This window comes from Lethenteron reissneri, chromosome 1, assembly GCF_015708825.2.
Source record: "Lethenteron reissneri isolate LAM-NWPU_2019-01 chromosome 1, ASM1570882v1, whole genome shotgun sequence".
In the NCBI taxonomy this organism is placed as follows: Eukaryota; Metazoa; Chordata; class Hyperoartia; order Petromyzontiformes; family Petromyzontidae; genus Lethenteron; species Lethenteron reissneri.
In genome coordinates, this window is record NC_083779.1 from 4,607,956 (window position 1) to 4,631,044 (window position 23,089).

The following is a 23,089-nucleotide window of genomic DNA, read 5'->3' on the forward strand; positions in this document are numbered from 1 at the left end:
TCATAATGGCCGTGTCGGTGACACTGAGCCAGTGATGGGCTAGAGACTTGGGTCTCAGAGATGTTCATAATGGCCGTGTCAGTGACACTGAGCCAGTGGCACCGCTGTGCTGGGCTAGAGATCTGGGACTCAGAGAGGTGCATAATGGCCGTGTCGGTGACCCTGAGTCAGTGACCACCGCTGTGATGGGCTAGAGACCTGAGATTCAGAGAGGTGCATAATGGCCGTGTCGGTGACCCTGAGTCAGTGACCACCGCTGTGATAGACTAGAGACCTGAGACTCAGAGAGGTGCATAATGGCCGTGTCGGTGACACTGAACCAGTGGCCACCGCTGTGATGGGCTAGAGACGTGGGACTCAAAGAGGTTCATAATGGCCGTGTCGGTGACACTGAGCCAGTGGCCACCGCTGTGATGGGTTAGAGACCTGGGACTCAGGTTCATAATGGCCGTGTCGGTGACACTGAGCCAGTGGCCACCGCTGTGATGGGCTAGAGACGTGGGACTCAGAGAGGTTCATAATGGCCGTGTCGGTGAAACTGAACCAGTCCACCGCTGTGCTGGGCTAGAGACCTGGGACTCAGGTTCATAATGGCCGTGTCGGTGACACTGAACCAGTGGTCACCGCTGTGATGGGATAGAGACCTGGGACTCAGAGATGTTCATAATGGCCGTGTCGGTGACACTGAACCAGTGGCACCACTGTGATGGGCTAGAGACGTGGGACTCTGAGAGGTGCATAATGGCCGTGTCGGTGACACTGAACCAGTGGCCACCGCTGTGCTGGGTTAGAGACCTGGGACTCAGAGATGTTCATAATGGCCGTGTCGGTGACCCTGAGCCAGTGGCCATTGCTGTGATGGGTTAGAGACCTGGAACTCAGAGATGTTCATAATGGCCTGCCAGTGACACTGAGCCAGTGGCCACCGCTGTGCTGGGCTAGAGACCTGGGACTCTGAGATGTTCATAATGGCCGTGTCGGTGACACTGAGCCAGTGGCCACCACTGTGCCGGGCTAGAGACGTGGGACTCAGAGAGGTTCATAATGGCCGTGTCGGTGACACTGGGCCAGTGGCCATCGCTGTGATGGGCTAGATACCTGGGTCATAGAGATGTTCATAATGGCCGTGTCGGTGACACTGAGCCAGTCCACTGCTGTGATGGGCTAGAGACCTGGGACTCAGAAATGTTCATAATGGCCTGCCAGTGACACTGGGCCATTGGACCACTGAGGCTCTGAGTTGAAGCCCAGGGTTTGTGTGTGTGTGTGCTTCTCTCAGAGAGGTTCCGAATGGCCACGAGGTCGACTCAATGAGTTCCCGGCGCGATGTTGACCACACAACCCCATCGGGTGCCCTGCCGGCTTTCATATGTCACGTGCCCCCTACGGTCTGTTCAGAGGCTATACGGGTTTCTTTGTCTTGGTTACGTAGACCTCGATTGACAAGCGGGAACACGTGTTTGGGGTGCGTCTTATTATCCGGCAGTGGACTTCGTGAGTTCATTTTGTTCCTGATCGGGGGGGAGGGGGCGGGGTAAGTGAGGGGGTGGGGGGCTAGGCTAGCGGGGGGGGGGGAGTGGGGGGCTCTGATGTAGCTGTTGCTTAATTGAAACCGCTCTCGCCCTAATTAAATGCATTGACAATAGCGCACCGAGCCAGCCGTTACAATAATTTACTGGCTTATCGATCTTTACAATTCATTGCACAGCTTCTATCGATGGCATTCCACTGCTGGATGGATTAATTCATCTCCCCCCCCCCCTACCGCATACCACACCGTGCGTGTGGGGGGGAATGGGGCTTGCTTGCGTTCGACCATACTTCACCACGCCGGTCAGTACGTGTTGGTTGGTGAACGGACTCGTTCGGATGCCGCTGGCCACAATCAAACTCAGGTGGCCGGGGCTTGTAGCGCGGTGCGCTGATCATCGCGCCACTACTCCAACAATGAATTCGCCTCAATTCATCAGGGATCCATCATCCACTGCTGGATGAAGGTCTCTTCCAGGCCGTCGCCATCTCTTCACAATCCCGCGTAGGGAAGCAACGATCCAGCTGCCGCCTGCGCACGAGCTGGACTCATCGCTCCGTCTCCCCGGTGGTCGTCCTCCCGGGAGTGGTGAGATGTTAACTACCTCGCCTGGTGTGCAGGAGGTCGTGGGATCGATCTTGACCCTGATGCCCGCTGCTGTATATTTGGAGTTTGCGTGCTTCTCTCTCTCTCATCATCATCACGGTGGCTGTGAGATGTTAACTGCCTTGCTTGATATGAAGGAGGTTGTGGGTTCGATCCCGACCCTGACGCCTGCTGCTGTATATTTGGAGTTTGCGTGTCTTCCTCTCTCATCATCATCACGGTGGCTGTGAGATGTTAACTGCCTTGCTTGGTATGAAGGAGGTTGTGGGTTCGATCCCGACCCTGACGCCTGCTGCTGTGTATTTGGAGTTTGCGTGTCTCTCTCTCTCCCCATGGTCGCGTGGATTTATCTCTGGGTCCTCCATTTTTTCCCTCCACACTTTCCCCAACAGTCTGTTAAGGCTATACGGGGGATCTTGTCTTTGTTTGTAGGGAGATCTGTGTAATGTGTGTGTGTAACGTGTGTGCCACGTGTGTGTGTAACGTGTGCTGTGTAAAGTGTGTCTGTAGCATGTGTGTAACAAGTGTGTGTGTGTGTAACGTGTGTGCGTGTAAAGTATGTGTGTAACGCTTTGTTTTCGTTGGATCGAGGGGGCTAAACGGGCACGACACGGGCTAGAGAAGAGATGGAGCTGATGCGGTTACGGGAGGACGTGGAGCTGAGCGGACTTGCCGATGAGCGGTACCAGCGGTGTCAAGATCGACCTCTGTGGAGGATCGTGAAGGACGCTGCTGCTGCTGGGCAGTTGGAGGCAGTCGCCCTCCAGCGCTAAATGCCTTCAAGCTATCAATTCCGGTTCAGTGATTCTGCACTTGCTCTATTACTATAGTACTATGCCGCCTTCAACTTTAACGAACGATTGTGTGTTTAAGGTGATCGATTTGTCGTATTATCTGGCTGTATAGCAAATGAAAAAATACAATTACTTGACTGTACAAGTAAAAAAATTTGTGTTTTCATATTTTAGTGTTTTTATTTATTTAAGGCTTCTTTATAACATCATGCTACAGGCCTCGCACTAGCTTAATCCGGATACTGTTGTTGTAATAACAGCCATAGAGGGTTCACGTGGGGATTGGCTTTCCGGTCCTGCTTTGTAGCCAATAAGGGATGAGCCAGGGAGCATGGCCTCGGCGTGATCGCGGCATGTTAGCAGGGGTGATTGGCCTGGCCAATCGGGGCCTCAGCTAATGGGGAGCCGGATCAGAGGCGTGGTCCCGGGATTGACAGGGAACCATCGGGAACGGTCAACGCTGTCCATGGAGGATTGACTGGGGGGTACCACGTGACGAAGGGATTAAGAGAGAGAGAGAGAGGAGTCGAGAGCAGACTTTGGAACGAGAAGAGCAGGAGTCACGCGCATACGGGGGCTCTGGGTGCCACGTGCGCGGTGGGGACTTGGCGGGAAGTCTGCCCTCTCTCCGTTGTCTGCCAGCAACGTAGAGTGTGTGTGTAAAGTGTAACTGTGGAAGTTGAAAATAAAAAGGACAGATTCCGGAAGCCGTCTCAAGAAGGTTTATTACATTGTGAGCGACTGCACAGGGGACAATCTTGATTTGAAGCTTTCGTGACTGCAGGAATCCATACTCTTTGGTTCTTTCGGTAAAGTCACGTAGAAGGGAAATAATAAAATAATAAAAATTAAACATAATAAAATACAATTCTCACGACGTTTCGGCCACAACGCAAGCAGCCGTCCTCAGGTGAAGAACAGGTCTGTCGGAAATACAACATCTGAATGTCTTTCCGACAGCCCTGTTCTTCACCTGAGGACGGCTGCTTGCGTTTTGGCCGAAACGTCGTGAGAATTGTATTTTATTGTTTTATTTTTTTTTATTTTTTTATTTCCCTTCTACGTCACTTCACCGAAAGAACCAAGAAGATGAATCCCTGCAGTCACGAAAGCTTTAAGTCGTGATTGATTTTATTTTATACCTACGTGACTTCAACGAAATCACCAAAGAGTATAGACTATAGAGCCTTTGTGTGTGAATGGGATGGTGGTGAGCGGTGGCGCAGTGCTTAGGGCACTTTCGTTAACAATTCAAGGCTAAACACATCAGTGGCGATTGATATCGAATTCTTAAGGGCGGCGTCTCTCCTAGGTAGACTCGGCCTTTAAATATAAACGTTTAGTTTCTGGTTCGTAGATTAACAACAGCGTGTGGGGGAGACAAAGGCGGTCGGGCGTGTTTCTTGAACGCTGACACCAACTTGCCAACAACAATCTGTTAAGGCTGTACGGGTCGAACTTTGTCTTTGTATGTTGTTTGTGTATTTTTTTTTAATAAAACAACAAATATTTAAGCGGGCATAAAATGGTATTTTTTTTTGTTCACGATGATGAAATCGATACAAATCTCTCACTTTCACCGATCACAATTTTTATTGGATTGAACATGAAGTCATGGCTCTAAACACCACAATTATTTGTGTCTGCAAGACAAAAGTAAAACACGAGATTGGACTTGTTGACCAACAACGGAAATGGGCGGCATGCATGCTCGCGTAAATAAAACTTTTTTTTAAACAATGTGTTTAAAGACCGTAATTCATTTTGGGGGAACAAACATCGTCAAGTCATTTCGCACGATTAATAACGGGTTAAGTCTTGAAAGTAAAACAAAATAAACTCGATGTTACCTCGGGAATAACGCGACGGTGATATTTTGAGCTGGAATGACGGCATTCCTACATATACCGTCAAAGCAAAATCTGCGTATTATTATCTGGTTATATTATTTTTTACACGCATTGTATTTTCCACTAACTCGTTATTAGTCGCGCGAATGTGTATGTAGATATAGAGTTAAGGTGGTCAGCATTTTTTTTTGGTGGGAAACGGTCATATTTAAAAAAAACAAATCTAATTGTAGATTTGTGTTACGTTCGCCACCAAAAAAAAGGCGTAAAGCTGTCTCCTTTCTCGCCACCCGATCACGAATGCGTCCCGTTGCACATTTCACAAGTACGTAAAGGGAAGGAAAAATACGGGTTTAGCGCAAGGGATCTCTTAAAAATCATTCTCGTAAAACCAAACTAAAATCTACTTCCCACAAAGCGCTTGTCAACTACGCCGACCCTCTTGCAAGTCTCAAAGACGCGAGAGTGTAATTTTGGAAACGTTAACTTGAGTTACATCTCTTTCCCCCGGTTCAAAAGAGCCGGACATAATATTCATCAAAGGACGCAGACCAGATATTGTCCATTCGTTCGTTACTACTACCAAAGGGTGACACACATTTTAGTCGCAGATACCCCCAAAACAAAGATGAAAAAAAATCTCTAAATCCAAGCATGAACTCGAGCTGAAATCCATGACAAGGATCATGAAGTTTTTTTGTTGTTAAATTTATCATCGAACATGCAAACTCGAAAGAAAAAAAAACCTCCACACACCAGATGAACGTGAAAATTGGGGACAACTCAATAAAAAAAAAAGATTCATGCAGACTTTTAAAGAACATTTCAAGCAGTCGAAAAAGTGGCCTCTACCCGAAACTTTCCCGACAGTCCGCTCAAACATTTTTTTTCAGGTGGCCTCGATGACAACTCTGGAGGGCAATCCCCGCCTGCACTTCAAGCTGCCCCACACAACAACCCGAAGAAACATTTAGGGCAACAACAAAAAATTTCCCCCAAGGAAATGATCTCACGTATATATTTTTTTTTCAGAGAGAGCAGCACTTAAGAAAGAGGGGAAGGGCTCCACTACCAACTAAACCTTCTCCACCCTGGGAGTTGGCAGCAACGCACGGCTTTGCCATGACCCCCTCTCCTCGGCAGGACTTCTTATTGAGCGGGTGGCGGCGCGCTCGCGATCTCCTTCACCTCCTTCATCAGTCCAAGGCTGGACATGGTGAGGGCCGTCAAGCCATCTCGTACGCCCTTGAGGGTGTCATCCAGCTTGGCCTTCTTCGCCCGCTCAGCCAGCGCCGCCAGGTAGGCCCACATCACGCCGCGCTTGGACTCGATGAAGCCGCGCACCTTGATGATGAGCGGCGCCGATTCGTGCAGGTGGGCCGTGGCGCGCTCAATGCCGGCCTTGGCCGCCTGCAGGATGGGCACCAGCTTGGCGTTGGCCGCCTCGGCCATCTCCTCGGCGAGCTTGTGCGTCGTGACCCCCTCGGGGAGCGCCTTCGCCTGGAACTCCTCCATGAATTGCTCCACGAACTCGCGGGCCTCGGTCATGATGCCGTCCGCCTTGTCGCCGCTGACCGCCTCGCCGTAGCTGTGCAGCCTCTCGAGCGCCGTCTCCAGGTACGTCTTGCCACTGGCCGGCACCAGCTGCGTCTCGTCGGCTTGGACGTAGGCCGCCAGGACGAGCAGGAGGAGGCCTGCCGCGTGGGTCATCTTCATCGACAGCATGGTGGCGCTTGGAGTTGTTGGGCTGGTGGTGGTCCGGTCTCTCCTTTGACAGTGGCAACTGTCTGTGTGCAGAGAGGAGGTCTCGTTGGCTGCTGGAGAGCAAGAGTGGAGAGTGGTGGCGGTGGTGAGTGCTTATATAGGGATCGGCTGGTCCACCAGCTCCACGTGTTGACCAATCCCTCCTCCTCCCCCCCCTCCACCCCCATCCTTGTCCTCATACAGGGCCGGGCCAAAGGGGTGGTAGCAAGAGGGCTCCCGCCACAAGAGGAGGTCTGGCTGCCTGCCGCTTGGATACCGGCCAGCGGGAGCAAGCCAGGAAATTTTGTGGACACGGAGAAACGAGGAGCTGAGATTGCATTGACAGGACATGGTCAAGGTACATTTGATGATGAGTGCAAAATGCGTACATGCATGTGCAGACATTCGTGCATACATAATCAGACATGCATGCATACATGCGCAACAAATGACAAAGGCATATACACACGCAAGACATAGATCCCCCGTATATCCTTGACAGCCCTTTGGGGAAAAGTGCTGTTTGTGAGCACCTATGATGGCCTACACTGAACACAAGGGGGTGGGTGGCCAGCACCACGACCGGCCGCCTTTGTCTCCCGAGTGGCGATGTTTACTCACTGCACCAGGTACTCATTTGAGGCTGAGTCGACCTAGGAGAGGCCCGGGACCAGTTCAGATAATCGTCACGCTGGTGTTGGCCGTAAGCGGGAAACGAACTCGGGTCGCCGAGTTCGTACAGCTCCAATGAGTTAGACAAAGAACCCCGTGTAACATGAATGGACTTTTGGAGCGGGTGCTGTTAGCAAGCACCGATAAAGCCGGGCAAAGCACACGAGGGGCCGGGCGGGTGACCAGCACCATACACGGCCGCCTTTGCATTGCCCAGAGGTGATCTAAAATTACTACACCCAGGTTCTCATTTATGGTTGAGTCAACTTATAGGGAAGGACCAGAACAAACACTTAGGCTGCAGGCATTTTATTTTGCGTATCTGGAGGTATGTGCATGCAATCACCACCTGGCAGGTGTGTACGAAACGAACAGTTCGACTCCTGCCGCTGCAGGTTTCATTCATTCATAGGTAACACATACATTCGGTGCGATGGGCGATGCTGAACTGCAGGCCACGGTGAACCATTCATCTGTCAGCAGCTTCGCCCGCACCGACCAGCGTGGTGAAGTCTGATCAAACAACCCCCTCTTCCCCAACGATGATTGACGCGGCATGTGAAGGGGGAGAGAGGCCTCCATCCAAAATCGGATAGACCAAAGACCGCATGTAAAAAAAAAGTTAGAGATAAAATGTTGACAAGTTCTTATGTAATCAAGGACACACCGTTCCCTCCATTGCAAACGAGATAATCTCATTGGGCCCTAGCATGGTTAAATAAAGGACTTTGGCACGGGCAGATGCATAATCTCGCTGCCTTTCATTTTGTCCCAGACAAACACACAAAATAGCAAACAGAGAAACATTTTGACATAGACAAACACAGACACACACGCGTGCGCGCGCATGTGTGTGTGTCTGTGCGTGCGCAAGTATAGCCTTTAACAGGCACTGACTCCCCATTGCCGATCTTTACACACTGCACCAGGTACTATATTTTTAGGCTGAGTTGACCTAGGGGAGGCACAAAATTCGCCACTGTTATCGGTCGTGAGAGGGAATTTTTCTCAGGTTGTTGGATTTGACACGCAGCGCGCTAACCACTACCACCACTCCCCAAGTAAATACACAAGGGGCAAAGACAAAGATCCCCCCTATAGCCTTAACAGACTGTTGGGGCAAGTGATGTTAGCGAGCACCTATAACGGACACACACAGATGCACAAACACAGTCAAACCAACATACACACATCATCACCATCGCCATGCAATCAGTTGTCGTGCTGCAATGCTACCATCCATCTCACTCCAGCAGACATGCTGGACATCACCATTCGAACCTCATTTGCCAGTAACAAAATATGATAATTGTTTTTTTACCCTTTTATCTGGCAACAAAACTGACACCTTTTTTACAAGGAGTTATGTTTGCATTAACCACAATACCTGCAGTCGTAATGCGCCTTTTTGGCGTCATCTGGTCCAACCCATGTGAGACTAGGCTCTAAAGAAAGCTGTCTCGGGTGTGGACCAATCAACTTCAAGGACAGTGCATATATTATCAGAGTTGTGTTTTTTGTTTGCATTCCGACTGCAGGTATTGTGGTTAATGCAAACATGACTCCTTGTAAAAAAAGGTGTCAGTTTTGTTGCCAGATAAAAGGGTAAAAACCAATTATCATGCTGGACATCCTCTAAGGCTCGTTCTTATTTTTTTGGGCTGCCATTCCATCATCAATCTCATCCATCGGCCATCATCCATCCTAGCCTTCATATGTCCTACCCAAACCCACTTAATTTCCTCAATGGTCAATATGTTTCCTTTAATTTGTATTGATTCTCTGATCCATGCGTTCCCCCTTTCTTTCTCTCTCAATGTAATTCCCAAGCCATGCACCTCTCCACGTGCCATTGAGCACTTGCCAGATGTTCTTCCGTCGTCTTTGTCAATGTCCATGTTTTCTGAACGATGTGTCGCAGGAGGCAATGAGCACTCATTGAAAACATTCACACGCATTGCTAAGTTGTTTTTCACGACGAAATTCACTTTTACAGCAACGCGCTGTGACCTCCCCTCCTACCTTCGTTTGTAAATGTAACTATCTTGATCCCGTCCTCTTTTCAATAATTGCCCAAAATATACTCTTTGGTTCTTTCGGCAAAGTCACGTAGGTGAAAATAATAATATAATAGAATAAAATAAAAATGAAAACAACTAAATTTCATTTTTCTTTTCTTTTATTATTATTTTCACCTACGTGACTTTACCGAAAGAACCAAAGAGTATAGATCCCTGCAGTCACGACAACTTCAAGCCCAAAATATACACGGACATAAGTATGAAAATGCTTATTCTGCTGTGTTTTCCAGTTGTGACGCCTCAAACAATTATTTTTAAATATTTTCTTATACGGCCAGAAGGTGACAGTACAGCAAGTAGGTTGTCGACCTCTCTCATGAAGAATTTGTTTTCATCATCACCCCCCTTGTATGCTCACTGGATTTTCTCCAGGAGCCTTCAAACTCCCAGATGTAACTTGCTGATCTGCCCATACAGGACATCTGTGTAAAACAGCTTCATAGCTCATCGGATTCCTGCTGCAGACTAAATGAACATTCTGATTCTAATATATATTATAAAAGCCCGGCGTTACGTTTGTCCGATTGTCTGTCAACTAAATGATAAGAGTCTTTCAAAAGGCCTGAATCAAACATTTATTAATTTAAAAAAGTGGAGCCTCCCCACCCCAGATGCGGGGTTAAAAAGTTGATCCAACATATTTGCAAAAATTGTCGACCTACCTACAATAGAGTCAGTAGTATCTGCTATTGAGTCCGTAGTATCTACTGTAGAGTCAGTAGTATCTGCTATTGAGTCCGTAGTATCTACTGTAGAGTCAGTAGCATCTACTATAGAGTCAGTGGTATCTACTATAGAGTCGGTAGTATCTACTATAGTCAGTAGTATCTACTATAGAGTCAGTAGTATCTACTATAGAGTCAGTAGCATCTACTATAGAGTCAGTAGTATCTACTATAGAGGCAGTGTCTACTATAGAGTCTGCAGTATCTACTATAGAGTCAGCAGTATCTACTATAGAGTCAGTAGCATCTACTATAGAGTCAGTAGTATCTACTATAGAGTCAGTATCTACTATAGAGTCTGCAGTATCTACTATAGAGCCAGTAGTATCTACTATAGAGTCAGCAGTATCTACTATAGAGTCAGTAGTATCTACTATAGTCAGTAGTATCTGCTATAGAGTCAGTAGTATCTACTATAGAGTCAGTAGCATCTACTATAGAGTCAGTAGTATCTACTATAGAGGCAGTGTCTACTATAGAGTCTGCAGTATCTACTATAGAGTCAGCAGTATCTACTATAGAGTCAGTAGCATCTACTATAGAGTCAGTAGTATCTACTATAGAGTCAGTATCTACTATAGAGTCTGCAGTATCTACTATAGAGTCAGCAGTATCTACTATAGAGTCAGCAGTATCTACTATAGAGTCAGTAGTATCTACTATAGTCAGTAGTATCTGCTATAGAGTCAGTAGTATCTGCTGTAGAGACAGTAGTATCTACTATAGAGTCAGCAGTATCTACTATAGAGTCAGTAGTATATACTATAGTCAGTAGTATCTACTATAGAGGCAGTGTCTACTATAGAGTCAGTGGTATCTACTATAGAGTCAGTAGTATCTACTATAGAGTCAGCAGTATCTACTATAGAGTCAGTAGTATATACTATAGAGTCAGTATCTACTATAGTGTCAGTAGTATCTACTATAGAGTCAGTAGCATCTACTATAGAGTCAGTAGTATCTACTATAGAGTCAGTATCTACTATAGAGTCAGTAGTATCTGCTATTGAGTCTGTAGTATCTACTGTAGAGTCAGTAGTATCTACTATAGAGTCAGTATCTACTATAAAGTCAGTAGTATCTGATATTGAGTCCGTAGTATCTACTATAGAGTCAGTAGTATCTACTATAGAGTCAGTAGTATCTACTATAGAGTCAGTAGTATATACTATAGAGTCAGTAGTATCTACTCTACAGTCAGTATCTACTATAGAGTCAGTAGTATCTACTATAGAGTCAGTAGTATTTACTATAGAGTCAGTAGTATCTGCCATTGAGTCCGTAGTATCTACTGTAGAGTCAGTAGTATCTACTATAGAGTCAGTATCTACTATAGAGTCAGTAGTATCTGCTATTGAGTCCGTAGTATCTACTATAGAGTCAGTAGTATCTGCTATTGAGTTCGTAGTATCTACTGTAGAGTCAGTAGTATCTACTATAGAGTCAGTATCTACAATAGAGTCAGTAGTATCTGCTATTGAGTCCGTAGTATCTACTGTAGAGTCAGTAGTATCTGCTATTGAGTCAGTATCTACAATAGAGTCAGTAGTATCTAATATAGAGTCAGTAGTATCTACTGTAGAGTCAGCAGTATCTACTATAGAGTCAGTAGTATCTACTGTAGAGTCAGTAGTATCTACTATAGAGTCAGTAGTATCTACTGTAGAGTCAGTAGTATCTACTATAGAGTCAGTAGTATCTACTGTAGAGTCAGCAGTATCTGCACACATAGGGGTGGGGGGGGCATCAGCGGGGGCGACGGGCGAGGCGTAAATCACCGAGAAGCCCTCCCGCAGGTGCTAGAATTTCGGTGGCCAAAGGCCCAACTTTGCAATGTTGCAAAACACTCCTGAAAAAAACAGTCTTGAGACTCAGTGAGAATCATACCACCTTTGGGAGAAGTCAACGGCGTTTGTTCTATACCACAATAGACCCTGCCAGAGGAATGGGGTTTCAAAACAGAGATGAGCTTTGCAAAACGTTTTCTTCACTTCATAAAACAGACACTTTGCCATTTAAGTGACTTAATGATTAGCCAAGAAAAAAAAATTCGCATCGCTGTTCATACATCGGTTTTTTTTTCTTTACTTTATTTATTTTTTTGTCTTTTTCCACACTTTTAATCTGAATGTACTATTGGCGTCGTGTCCTGAGATGAAAAATCGAAGTAGAAGCATTGTGGGACATTGCATCACTCCATATTAAAGAGCGATCCGCAGAAGTAGATATCACAGAAGTGCTTCTGAGAAATAACTCATTTTTACGACACTAGAGGGCAGCATCTTCCCACCCACTCTGCCACAGGGAGTAATGTTCACCGTGTGACATTCAAACTGAAGACTTTTTTTCTCAGAGCTTTAATTTCAGCAAACTTAGTGCGGAACCAAATGTTTATATGATGGATTTTTTTCTTTCGTGCAGTCGTTGGTGGCTAGGCTGAGACCATCAACTCATTAAACTTGGAAACCAGTTTAAACACAGGTGGCTGTGACATGCAATCAAACCCAGACATCAGCAGTGTCAACTCAGCGCCCTGCCCTCTGAGCCACCGGCTGTTTCCAACATACGTCTACGTTATTCATTATCGTCGCCGAGTGTCTGATGTCAATTCGCATGATCTTTTGGAAGGGCTCGAAAGCAGACATTTGGCACAAAATATAGTCAAGTTGTGAGCTTAAATTAGAGTCACAATTTACAGCTCTTTGTAAAATACACTGCTGTATAAACGTCTCACCGCACAGTTACCATCTCTGACATTTAATCCTTAACAATGTATTGAGAGTTAAATTTTAACGTACAATTTTTATTGAGGGGCTCTGTGTTGTCTCGGTGTGGTCTGAGACTGTTTTTGTTGTTGTTTTACTGCCTTTCCGAAGCTTGGGAATTGATTATGCTACTTTAACTAATATACTTTATTTTGTTTTATTAAAGGGGCACCACTGTGGTGAGATGGTATCTTTCCAGCCTGGTATGCAGGAGGTCGGGGATTCATTCCCAACCCTGATGCCTGTATATTTGGAGTTTGCACGTTCTCCCCGTGATTGCATGGCATTTTTTTCCGGGTGCTCCGGTTTTTCCCTTCACATTTACGCACATGCATTAAGGCTATTTAGCTTATTTTGGTGCTATAAATGTCCAAATGATGGGCCACTTTGTTGAGCTTCTGAAAAATAAGTTAATGCCTCAGTGGGCTTTGCCGGGTATGATCGGGATAGTTTAGTTGTATTTGTATGTGTTTTGGGTAATTTCTTTACATTTAAACTTAATTTGGAGCTTTCGTGACTGCAGGAATTACTCTACCTGGTTGATTACGTTCTTCGTGAGAATGCTAAATTTGAGAGAGAGATAAAACGGTTATGTTATCCGACGCTCTGTTATATTACATTACATTTCTAAGTATACTAGATTTGTTTCTATTTCATTTATACCTGATGATGATTGCTTGTGTTGCAATCGAAACGTCGTATGCTAGTATTTAATTTATTATTTTATCTTTATACGTGACTTTACCGAAAGAACCAAAGAGTAATTCTTTACCTTTATTGTGCTTTGCACTCCTATCGTATTTTTGTATTGTTTATTTCTGTAACGTTCTTACCCGCCCCAACTGGACATCTGTGAAAAAGAGATTTGTAGCTCATCGGATTCCTCCAGTATAAATAAACATTCTGATTCTGATTCTCATGCGGCTGCGATCCTTGGGTTATCACGTAGGCTTTGCGACCAATCGACACGTTTATATTTACGCGATCTAACCCCAAAAAAACCTTCATTGTGGACTATGGCCTATTACTACGGGAATTGATAATGTGAGAATAGTGATCCATTTCTGTATAATGTTATCTGACAGCCAAGGCGCCTTTTATGTTTCAGCCAAATTAATGTAGCCCCAACACTTCCTGAGTGTCTCCACACCCTTTCAAGTTAACCACCATGTGTTTTGGCCATCCTAATGTAATGTGAGGATATATCCGGGTCGCTGACGTATCACAACTCGTTACGATGATTGGCTCTGCCGGTCCTGGCCCATAGCCAATGGGGGGAAGTCTAGGGGCGTGGCCCTGACGTAATGGGAAGGTGACATCTGTAAGTAGAGGATTGGTTCTGCCGGCTTGAGCCACAGCCAATGGGTGGACAAGTCAGGGGCGTGGTCCTGGGAGCGTACGATGGAGTCTAGAAGATTCCATAGAGGTTAACCAGGATTGGTTGAAAGGTACCACGTGACCCGGGTATTAAATAGGGGTGGAGACGAACAACACGTGGTCAGATCTGGAACGAACGTAGGGTGAGGCCACGCGGGAGCGGGGTCCAGGCTGCCACATGGCTGCGCGCGTCTCTCTCTGTCCCTCTCACGCTTTCTGTCAGCAGCGTGAAGGAGTGTTGTAAAGGAAAGACAAATAAAGACCGGATTCCAGAAGTCGCTTCCACGACCTTTATTACACTAACTTCAGCAGTGTGCCAGCTGCATTTTCGTAGGCTAGCGTTCTGGGCGTGTGATGATGGGGGAAACCTCATCCATAATCCCAACCAGAGTGGAGTTTTAGAGGTCTACCACCCCAACCACATCCTCAGGATATACTGCCCCTCCTATAGTGGATATAATGCCTTTCCTATAGTGGATGCGAGATGTGTAGTAATGATCAGCTGAATAATGGCGGATTTCCACACAACTCTGTCTAAAATGTACCAGTCTTGTGGGGTCTTTTATTGACATGCTAATTTCTCTTCTCCAGCAGCTGCTCCAGCAGACCCACCTCTCTCTCTGCCCCTCTCTCTCTATTTAAGGCCTCCACACAGAGGCATTGGGTCTCTGTGTGTCTACGTTGTGTGTCTGTTTATGTGTGTCTCTGTGTTGTCTCTCTCTCTGCTTGTGTGTTTGTCTGTGTGTCTATGTGTGTGTCTCTCTCTGTGTGTCTCTGTGTGTCTCTCTCTGTGTCTCTGTGTGTGTGTCTCTGCTTGTGTGTCTGTCTGTGTATCTATGTGTGTGTCTCTCTCTGTGTCTCTGTGTTGTCCTCTATCTGTGTCTCTGTGTGTGTCTCTCTCTGCTTCTGTGTCTCTCTGTGTGTATGTTGTGTGTCTCTCTGTGTGTCTCTGTGTTGTCTCTCTCTGCTTGTGTTTGTCTGTGTGTCTCCGTGTCTGTATTTGTCTCTGTCTCAAATTTAGTTCTACCTGATGACAGTTGCTTGTGCTGCAATCGAAACGTCGTATTCTATTATGTAATTTATTTTCTTTCTACGTGACTTTAACGAAAGAACCAAAGAGTGATATGAGATTACTTTGCTCTTCACTGTGGATGTGCTTATAGGAAATGTCAATTGGGCTGATACTATTTACTTGTCTAAAAATGCGAACTCTGTACTTGATATGCATTCTATGTAGACGACGAAGGGTTGCAATAAGATCACGGGTGTGCTGACCGCTTTGAATGGGCACGTTGACGATCTGTGCAAAGCCCAGACTCAGTTAACAAAGTTAAGTTGACTGCAGTAGGCATTTCATTATAATCAACACGAATGTTGAAATCTCTCAAGATGAGTATAATTTTACAGGAATACATATATGGACACTAGTGCATAGTGATGTCTCAACCTTTGTATGCGCTGGCTGCTCTATATTGTTTCTTTTTATGTTTTTAAAGATTGTTTCCTACCAAATACTTTCGTGTGCATAAAACTAAAATGTAACACAAACGTAAAATCAGGATGACATGCGCATTGCAGAAGGTTCACCTCTAGTGCTGATATAACTTTGCTTATTTACAGTTGAAGAATTATTCCAGAGATCATAGCTTTGGATAGATATTTTAGATTTTGTTTGATGTTTTCCTGTAATGAATTTCTATCTCACGACGCGGGGAGGTCGATCGTAACGATCGGGCACAAACACAAACAACCACTCTGACGATGAAACTCAGAAGAAGGCGAGATAGTTTTTCATTTAACATGCCGTTTTTTTAAATTAAATTTCAACCAAATAAAATATAAATAACATTTCACGATGAGATTTGAATTTAACGGATGACTTGGCATTGCCAGTAAACTAACATTCTGGAGATTCACAAGCAAACCTGTTGCTCTATCCCCTAGGATTGGGGTTACGTTTGGGACCAGGTTAAGGGTCAGGATTAAGTCTAATGCGTGAAGGTCAGGGTAAGCTGAATATAGGGTAAGGGTCTGGGTTCGGGCTATGATCACGTCTAACCGTAAGTGTCAAATTGAGAGTTAGGGATACAATGAATTGTATTCTGTATTAAGGGCCAGGATTAGATCTCATGAGTTTGGACCAGGGCTAGTAATAGGGTTAGCTCAGGGTTTGGTCTAAATGATCTGGCTAGAATTATTGCCTGGAATAAAACGAAATCAATAGTGTATTGAGGGCATCTATGCAGAATCAATTATACTTCACAGTGACTCACACATCAAGCAGTTTCACACATTGATTTCATCAGTAAGTCTTTTAATTGGCTTTTATCATGAACAACAATATCATTAAAAACATCAACATTAACAGTGTCAACAAATGCTTTGAGCACGTGCTACAATATGCTAGTTCTGTTCAATTTAGCACCTTTCTATTCGTAATGGATGATGGTGATGATGATAATGGTGATTATGATGATACATCACGTTGATCGACGCGTTTCATTTTTTATCAGCACCGTTTTCATGATTCTCAAATAATTATCAACAATTGCGATGACGACAGCAATGGTCACAACGACGACGATGCTGGGGATGATGGCGGTGGTGGTGGTGGTGATGTTAGCAATGTTATAAACACACTGTTGTTATTTTTCTCACACGATTTCTCGCGACTTCGTGAGAGGCACCGACCCCAATGAGTGGTAAAAGATCCGACGTGTGTGTTAAAACGAGGTGTTATTTTCAAGGTAAATACAATTCTCTCAATGCATGGAAAATTTGGTTCACACAGTGTCAACAACCACCACCATCAGCAACAGCAGCACCGCTGCCTTCTTCAGCCAGAGTCGTACTTATGCCACCAGGCTCTGCTCCATCTCTCCCAGCTGCTTGAGCAGACGCGAGGTCTCCTGGCTGATCCCGGCCGCGACCTTCATCACCTCGTCGCGCACCCTGCTGGCCTCCTCCCCCTGCGCGGCCGCCACGGCGCGCTCCATGAGCTCGCTGGCGAACGCCCGCGCCTCCTGGGCCTTGGCCACGGCGAACTCGCGAGCCCTCTCCATCTCGGGTGCCGCCTTCTCGGCCAGACGCTGCGTGAAGTCGCGCGCCTCGCTCAGCTTGGCCTCGGCCATCTCGCGAGCCCTCTGCAGCGCCTCCTCGGGATTCTCCAAGGCCATCAGCTCGGCGATCTGCTCCTGGGCGCGCTGGGCCAGCGAGCGGGCGTACTCCTCGGCGAGCACCTTGGCCTTCTCCACCGTGGGCGCCATCTTCTCCATGATGGACTGCGCGTACGCCGCCGCCTCCTGGCCCTTGGTGTCGGCGAAGTCCCGGGCCTGCTCGAGCGCCGGCTGGGCCTCCTGGGCGATGATGGCGAGCTGCTCGTGCGTCATCTTGGTCAGCCAGCGGCCGTACTCCTCCACGATCTCCTGCGTGCTCTTGAGCAGCGGCACCGCCTGCTCCTGCATCTCCTTGCTGAGCTGGGCGGCGAGCTCCCGGGCCCTCTCTCCGGCTGGCACGACCTTGGTCTGGAACTCTTCGACGAAGAGGCGGGCGTATTCGCGGGCGGCATCGGCCAACGGCGACACGAAGCCCTCGGATGCCTCATCCGGTCCCACCAATCGCTCGCGGATCTGCTCCAGGTAGGTCTTGGGCGGTGGGTCGTTGAACAGGATGTTGGCGGTGGCCGTGGAGGCCAGCACGAGGCCGCACAGCAGCAGAGCGACGGAGGACTTCATGGTTTTCTTCGTGCTTGTCGTCGTTTCGTCTGTGAGGCTCGGAGCGCTTGGCAGGCTTGACCGGTCGCTGTAGCTGGATGTCTATCGGAGCTCCCGTGGTTTATATACGCGCTTTGGCAGTTTCGAGCAATTAGCAGTTTCCTTATCGCCGGTGTGAGAGGTGGTGTGTGGAGGAGCGAAGGTCGCCGATGCGTCGCGTCACTGAGTGGAAGTCCCAAGTCTTGCACACGCGGCAGGGAGTGTAATTAGTCCGATCAAAGGTACACGTGAGCTGGCTACTGCAAACAAGCATATTTTCATCGCTCCATCTCCTTTGGCTGTTCATCTCGTCGATTGGCCATAATCCCATCTAGCCATGATCCGTGCTGCCCAGGCCGTACTTATTTTTCTTAATAGTTTACATTAGGATGTCTCTAACTTGCCCACGTTCTCTCCGCCATGTGTTCCTCTTCTTGTCGCTCAGTCTAGTTCCAAATACGCTCCTGTCCACGCTTCTTCGCACACTGTCCAGTTCAGATCCCAATTAGTTTGTTAGTGTCTATGTTTTCCGATCCATATGTCAGGGCGGGCAATGAGCACCGATTTAAATCTTTATTCTTGGAGCACATCAGTACGTTGCTCTTATCAAATTATGTTTTCCAAACACCACTCTTTACTACTGTCATACAAATATTTTTTTAATCATGTTGATCCCGGTCCATCTTCAATAATTCCACTAAGTGTGCACAGCCGTGAATGTCCGTGTGTAAACTATTCTGCTGTGTTTTCTAGTTTTGTCACCCCAAACATAAACATTTTCTTTTAGCCAGACGATTATAGTACAGCAATTAGGTTGGTGAGGTATCCGGTCAAACATTGTTGAGTGTCAACCCCTTGTATACAGCATGGCGACACCCAACACTCGTTTTAAACATAAACAAATACTTTTTTAATCAAAACATCCAAATATAGCAAGACCCTCCTTGAACACGAGTCTTAGAGACTCACAGATGAATATTGCCGCTTTACGGGAAGTCAACAGGGTTTGTGGTACAGAAAGAGATATCCCCTGCAATTGGAATGTGGAATTTCCACCACGGGCTCAGGGCTGCCACCAGACATCAGTTCTGCTCAGTTCACTTGAGCTCGACGCTATGTTGATTGTAAACAAAAAAAATAGGTATGGGTCTACATCGTTATAGTTCTACATAGCCATATGTCTACATAGGTATCGTTCTACATATATGTAATATATATGTAATAAAGGTCGTTGAGGCGACTTCTGGAATCCGGTCTTTTATTCAACTTTGCATTACAGCTTTCGTTCACGCTGCTAACAGGCAGCGTGAGAGGGATAGATAGAGAGAGAGACACACTGCCACGTGGCAACCCGGAGCCCTGCTCCCGCGTGGCCCTTTCCTCCGTTCGTACCCGTTCTGACCACGTGTCGTCCGTCTCCACCCCTATTTAATACCCGGGTCACGTGGTACATTTCCACAAATCCTGGTTAGCCTCTATGGAATATTCCAGAGGCTCCCGGGACCACGCCCCTGACTCGTCTCCCCATTGGCTGTAGCTAAAGCCAGCAGAACCAATCCTCTACAACCAGCTGTCACCTTTCCATTACGTCAGGGCCACGCCCCTAGGCTTCCCCCCATTGGCTATGAACCAGGACCAGCAGAGCCAATCGTCGTGACGAGTTGTAATCCGCCAACGACCCGGATATAACCTCACATTACATATATATAGCTCTACATAGAGATATGTATACATACGGATAGGTCTACCTTGGTAGAGGGCTACATTGGTATAGGTCTACATTGGTAAATGACGACATAGGGATAAGTGTACATTGATAAGTATGGTAATTTTTATTCTGTTGTGTTTTCCCATGGCATCCCTCCAACCATATGATTATGTTTAACAAACTTGTTTACGTTACTTGTCTTTTAGTCGAATTTATCTCGAGGCCAACTGTGCAACTCTCTTTGTTAAGTTCTTCAATCATTGCGCAAAATTAGTTTTCATTGGTAGGCATGAATTAATATATCGTCAGCAAACCTGAGCTGGTTGATCATTTTCTCCGTTCATGTTTTTGCCCTTATTCCTCCGGCCAAAGGTCACGTCAGAGAACTCTCCTGACTGTTGAGAGAACCCAACAGTGTTTGTTCTGTATGAAAAGACCCTTGCCATAGGAATGTGGAATTTCTACTTGGACACCCCCAGGTCTTCAATGAACGTTCTTGCAATGTCCCACACACCGAGAGGCTGGAGGGAAATATGGAAATATTGTTGGTGTTCCAGTGCTGCTCCATTCTGCATTTGTGATTTTTGCAAATCCCTCTATTAAGGTGGACAAGTAGGGTGTAGTTTGGCCGCAGTGGGTAGATGCAGGTGTGGGGTTGACTGGAAATCTTTCGGACTATGAGCTTCATCCACTGTCAGTAGCGTGGACTTCCATTTTATGTACTAAATCATAATTGGTCTCTGTATTTAATAATGAAGCGTGCGATGTTTTCTTCATCATCCCTGGTTCTTCGGTACCCCTATCACCTTCAAAATTGGCTCCTCATCTCGACGAGTATCAGTCATCTATCCACACCTTTAGCAGTATAACTCGTACTTGAGGGTATAGACAGTCGTATGGTCTAACAAGGTATTAAAGAAGGCACTATCTGAAAAAGAACGGTTGTCCGTTTGGCGTTCATCGGTTGAGGGATTATCGTCCTCATCCCTCAGACTCGCACAGTATAACTCTCTGGCACATTCACCACATTATGTTTTACCTCACCATCTGCTTCTCTATCCACCTCTCTACTCCACTCTTCACCTCAGATGTCTTTCGAACTTCTGTTTGTGTTTATTTTGTTGTCCTTCCCCCGCACATCTGATTGCCACAGTAGGCTACGTACGGGGCGAATGAAGTTCAACATACACACGTAGATTGTCACCTCTCTCCGTCCATCCACCCTTCCCTCAGGTTACAAGACAGAGCCAGGTGTTTTGGGTTATTCGACCGAGATGACGGGCAGATACGCCACCTGTGCTCCTTGCTGTGCCAAATTGCCGCGTTTTAGTCACCTAGTGCTCTGCTAGTTGTTGTGAACGTTGCTCCTCTCCCCTTAGCTGTTGTTGGAAGGTCACTGCTTCCAATTGCCCAATAGCGTCGTTCACGAGACTCATCCTCCACAGAAGCCGATTTTGACACCGCTGATACCGTTCATCGGCAAGTCCACTCAGCTCCACGTCCTCCTGTACCACATCAGCCCATCATCTCTTCTCCAGCTCGTGCTGCCCCGTTTTGCCCCATCTATCAAATGTAACCTGCTTGGGCATGCGGTGGCTTGGCATATTTTTTTCATGGGTATACTAAATATGTATATAGATATACCCAGCATACATATCAGACATATAAGAGAACAATAAATGATAACATGTACATTTTTACATCTGATAGAGTTGTGCAATGGCGCCGGGTCACCATTATGTGCACTTCAGGTTACCCTGGTTATTCCTTTTCCTCCACTTCCTGGTTCATCTCCGAATTTACACCAACCATAACATTGCCAGCAGACTCACGGATATATTCGTTGCGTGTTTTGTGGTGTCACTGGTGTTCTATAGGAAAAAACAATACCTTTTTGTAGCTGTTTCCTCACTTGGGAATTGCTCTCGCATTGGACTTGGGAATTCAATTATCGCCACACCTTGAGAAACTCCTTTCAGACCTGGAACTCGAGTCCTTTCTCGGACGTAGTTGTAGTAAATAATTGGAAGAGAAACGTGAGCCCGAGTCTGCTGGAATCCAATTTTAATGTTCCCGCTTGCACAAAATGACAGTAGCTGGTCTTCTCGTGACCTATACACACCACGATTGTCACTAAGATCTGTGACGTCTGAAATGTCGCAGGGCGCCCATGAGAAATGGAGCCAAACGGCGACCTGGGTGCTTCCTGCTGTAGTCAATAAAATCTGATCTCTGATCTTCATGACTGATAATAACTTTGCTCATCACAGATCAAGAATTAAAATGGGAAGGGGGGATTGAGAAAATTGATATTTCCTTTTCAAGAATCCTTGTATCTAAAATCGGCTTCCCGATAATAATAACTTAAATCTATAAATCGCCCTTAAACAATCGTTATCAGGGCATGAGATGGGGATATGACGATGGTAACGATTCCGGATTAATAAATACCAACGACAATGTTGACAGTGATGACAATGAAGACACGGTAGATATTCATTTCGTTTTTTTTAATGACATTGCAACAAAATAAAATAGAAATAACATTTCGCGACGAGAGTTGCATTGATGATGCACTGAAACCTGAGAGAATCACAAGCAAACCCGTTGCTGTTCCTCTAGGATTAGGGATACGGTTGGGACCAGGGTAAGATTCAGGATTAGGTCTCGTGAATAGAAGATATGGGTTCGGGCTAGGGTTAAGTCTAACCTCAAGTGTAAAGTTTAGGGTGAGGGATACAGTGAAATGTATTGTGTATTTAGGGCATCTATGCAGAATCAAGTTCGTTTAACTTCACATTGACTCACATCAAACAGTTTGACTTATTGATATCATCAGTTGGTTTTTTAATTGGCTATCAACATTAACAACATTGCAAATATCATCAACAACGTCAACCAGTACTCTGACCACATAGGGGATTTGTTACATTATGCTAGTTAACTTCAACTTGGCGTCTGCTTAGTGATGGATAGTTGTGGCGATGGCAATGATGATGATGATGTTATATCACGTTGATAATCACAGTTAATTATTATCGCTGACACTTTCATGATGTAAAACATTTCTCAACAATAACGATGATGACAGCAATGATCACAACCGCAATGAAAACAATGGTGATAATGATGGTGGTGTTGATGATGTTGACGACGTTATTAATATGTTTTGTTCTTCCCACACAGTAAATCGATAGGAAGAATTGCACCTTAGTCACTGGGCAATGAGAGTTCAAATGATTTTACAGGCGAATAAAATACTATCTATGCATAGACAATTTAATTTACGCGGGCCACACAGTGTCAATAACCAGCAGCAGCACCACTGCCTTCTTCATCCAGGGTCGAACTTATGCCACCAGGCTCTGCTCCATCTCTCCCAGCTGCTTGAGCAGACGCGAGGTCTCCTGGCTGATCCCGGCCGCGACCTTCATCACCTCGTCGCGCACCCTGCTGGCCTCCTCCCCCTGCGCAGCCGCCACGGC

General features: G+C 46.2%; 2 protein-coding genes across 2 annotated transcripts in view; both read right to left on the reverse strand.

The window, feature by feature from the left end:
• Window positions 1–23,089, reverse strand: part of SNRPA1 (small nuclear ribonucleoprotein polypeptide A') — an 840,838-nt gene that overhangs the window by 597,754 nt on the left and 219,995 nt on the right. The gene's annotated exons all lie outside the window — the stretch shown is intronic.
• LOC133357637 (blood plasma apolipoprotein LAL2-like) lies at window positions 4,502–6,623 on the reverse strand. The gene has a single exon (XM_061575739.1). The coding sequence runs from the start codon at window positions 6,504–6,506 to the stop codon at window positions 5,931–5,933; it is 576 nt and encodes a 191-aa protein (XP_061431723.1). The 5' UTR covers window positions 6,507–6,623; the 3' UTR covers window positions 4,502–5,930.

What these genes read in the sequence shown, in the direction of transcription:
- LOC133357637 (XM_061575739.1), bottom strand. Translation starts at nt 6,506, where the DNA reads ATGCTGTCGATGAAGATGACCCACGCGGCAGGCCTCCTCCTGCTCGTC.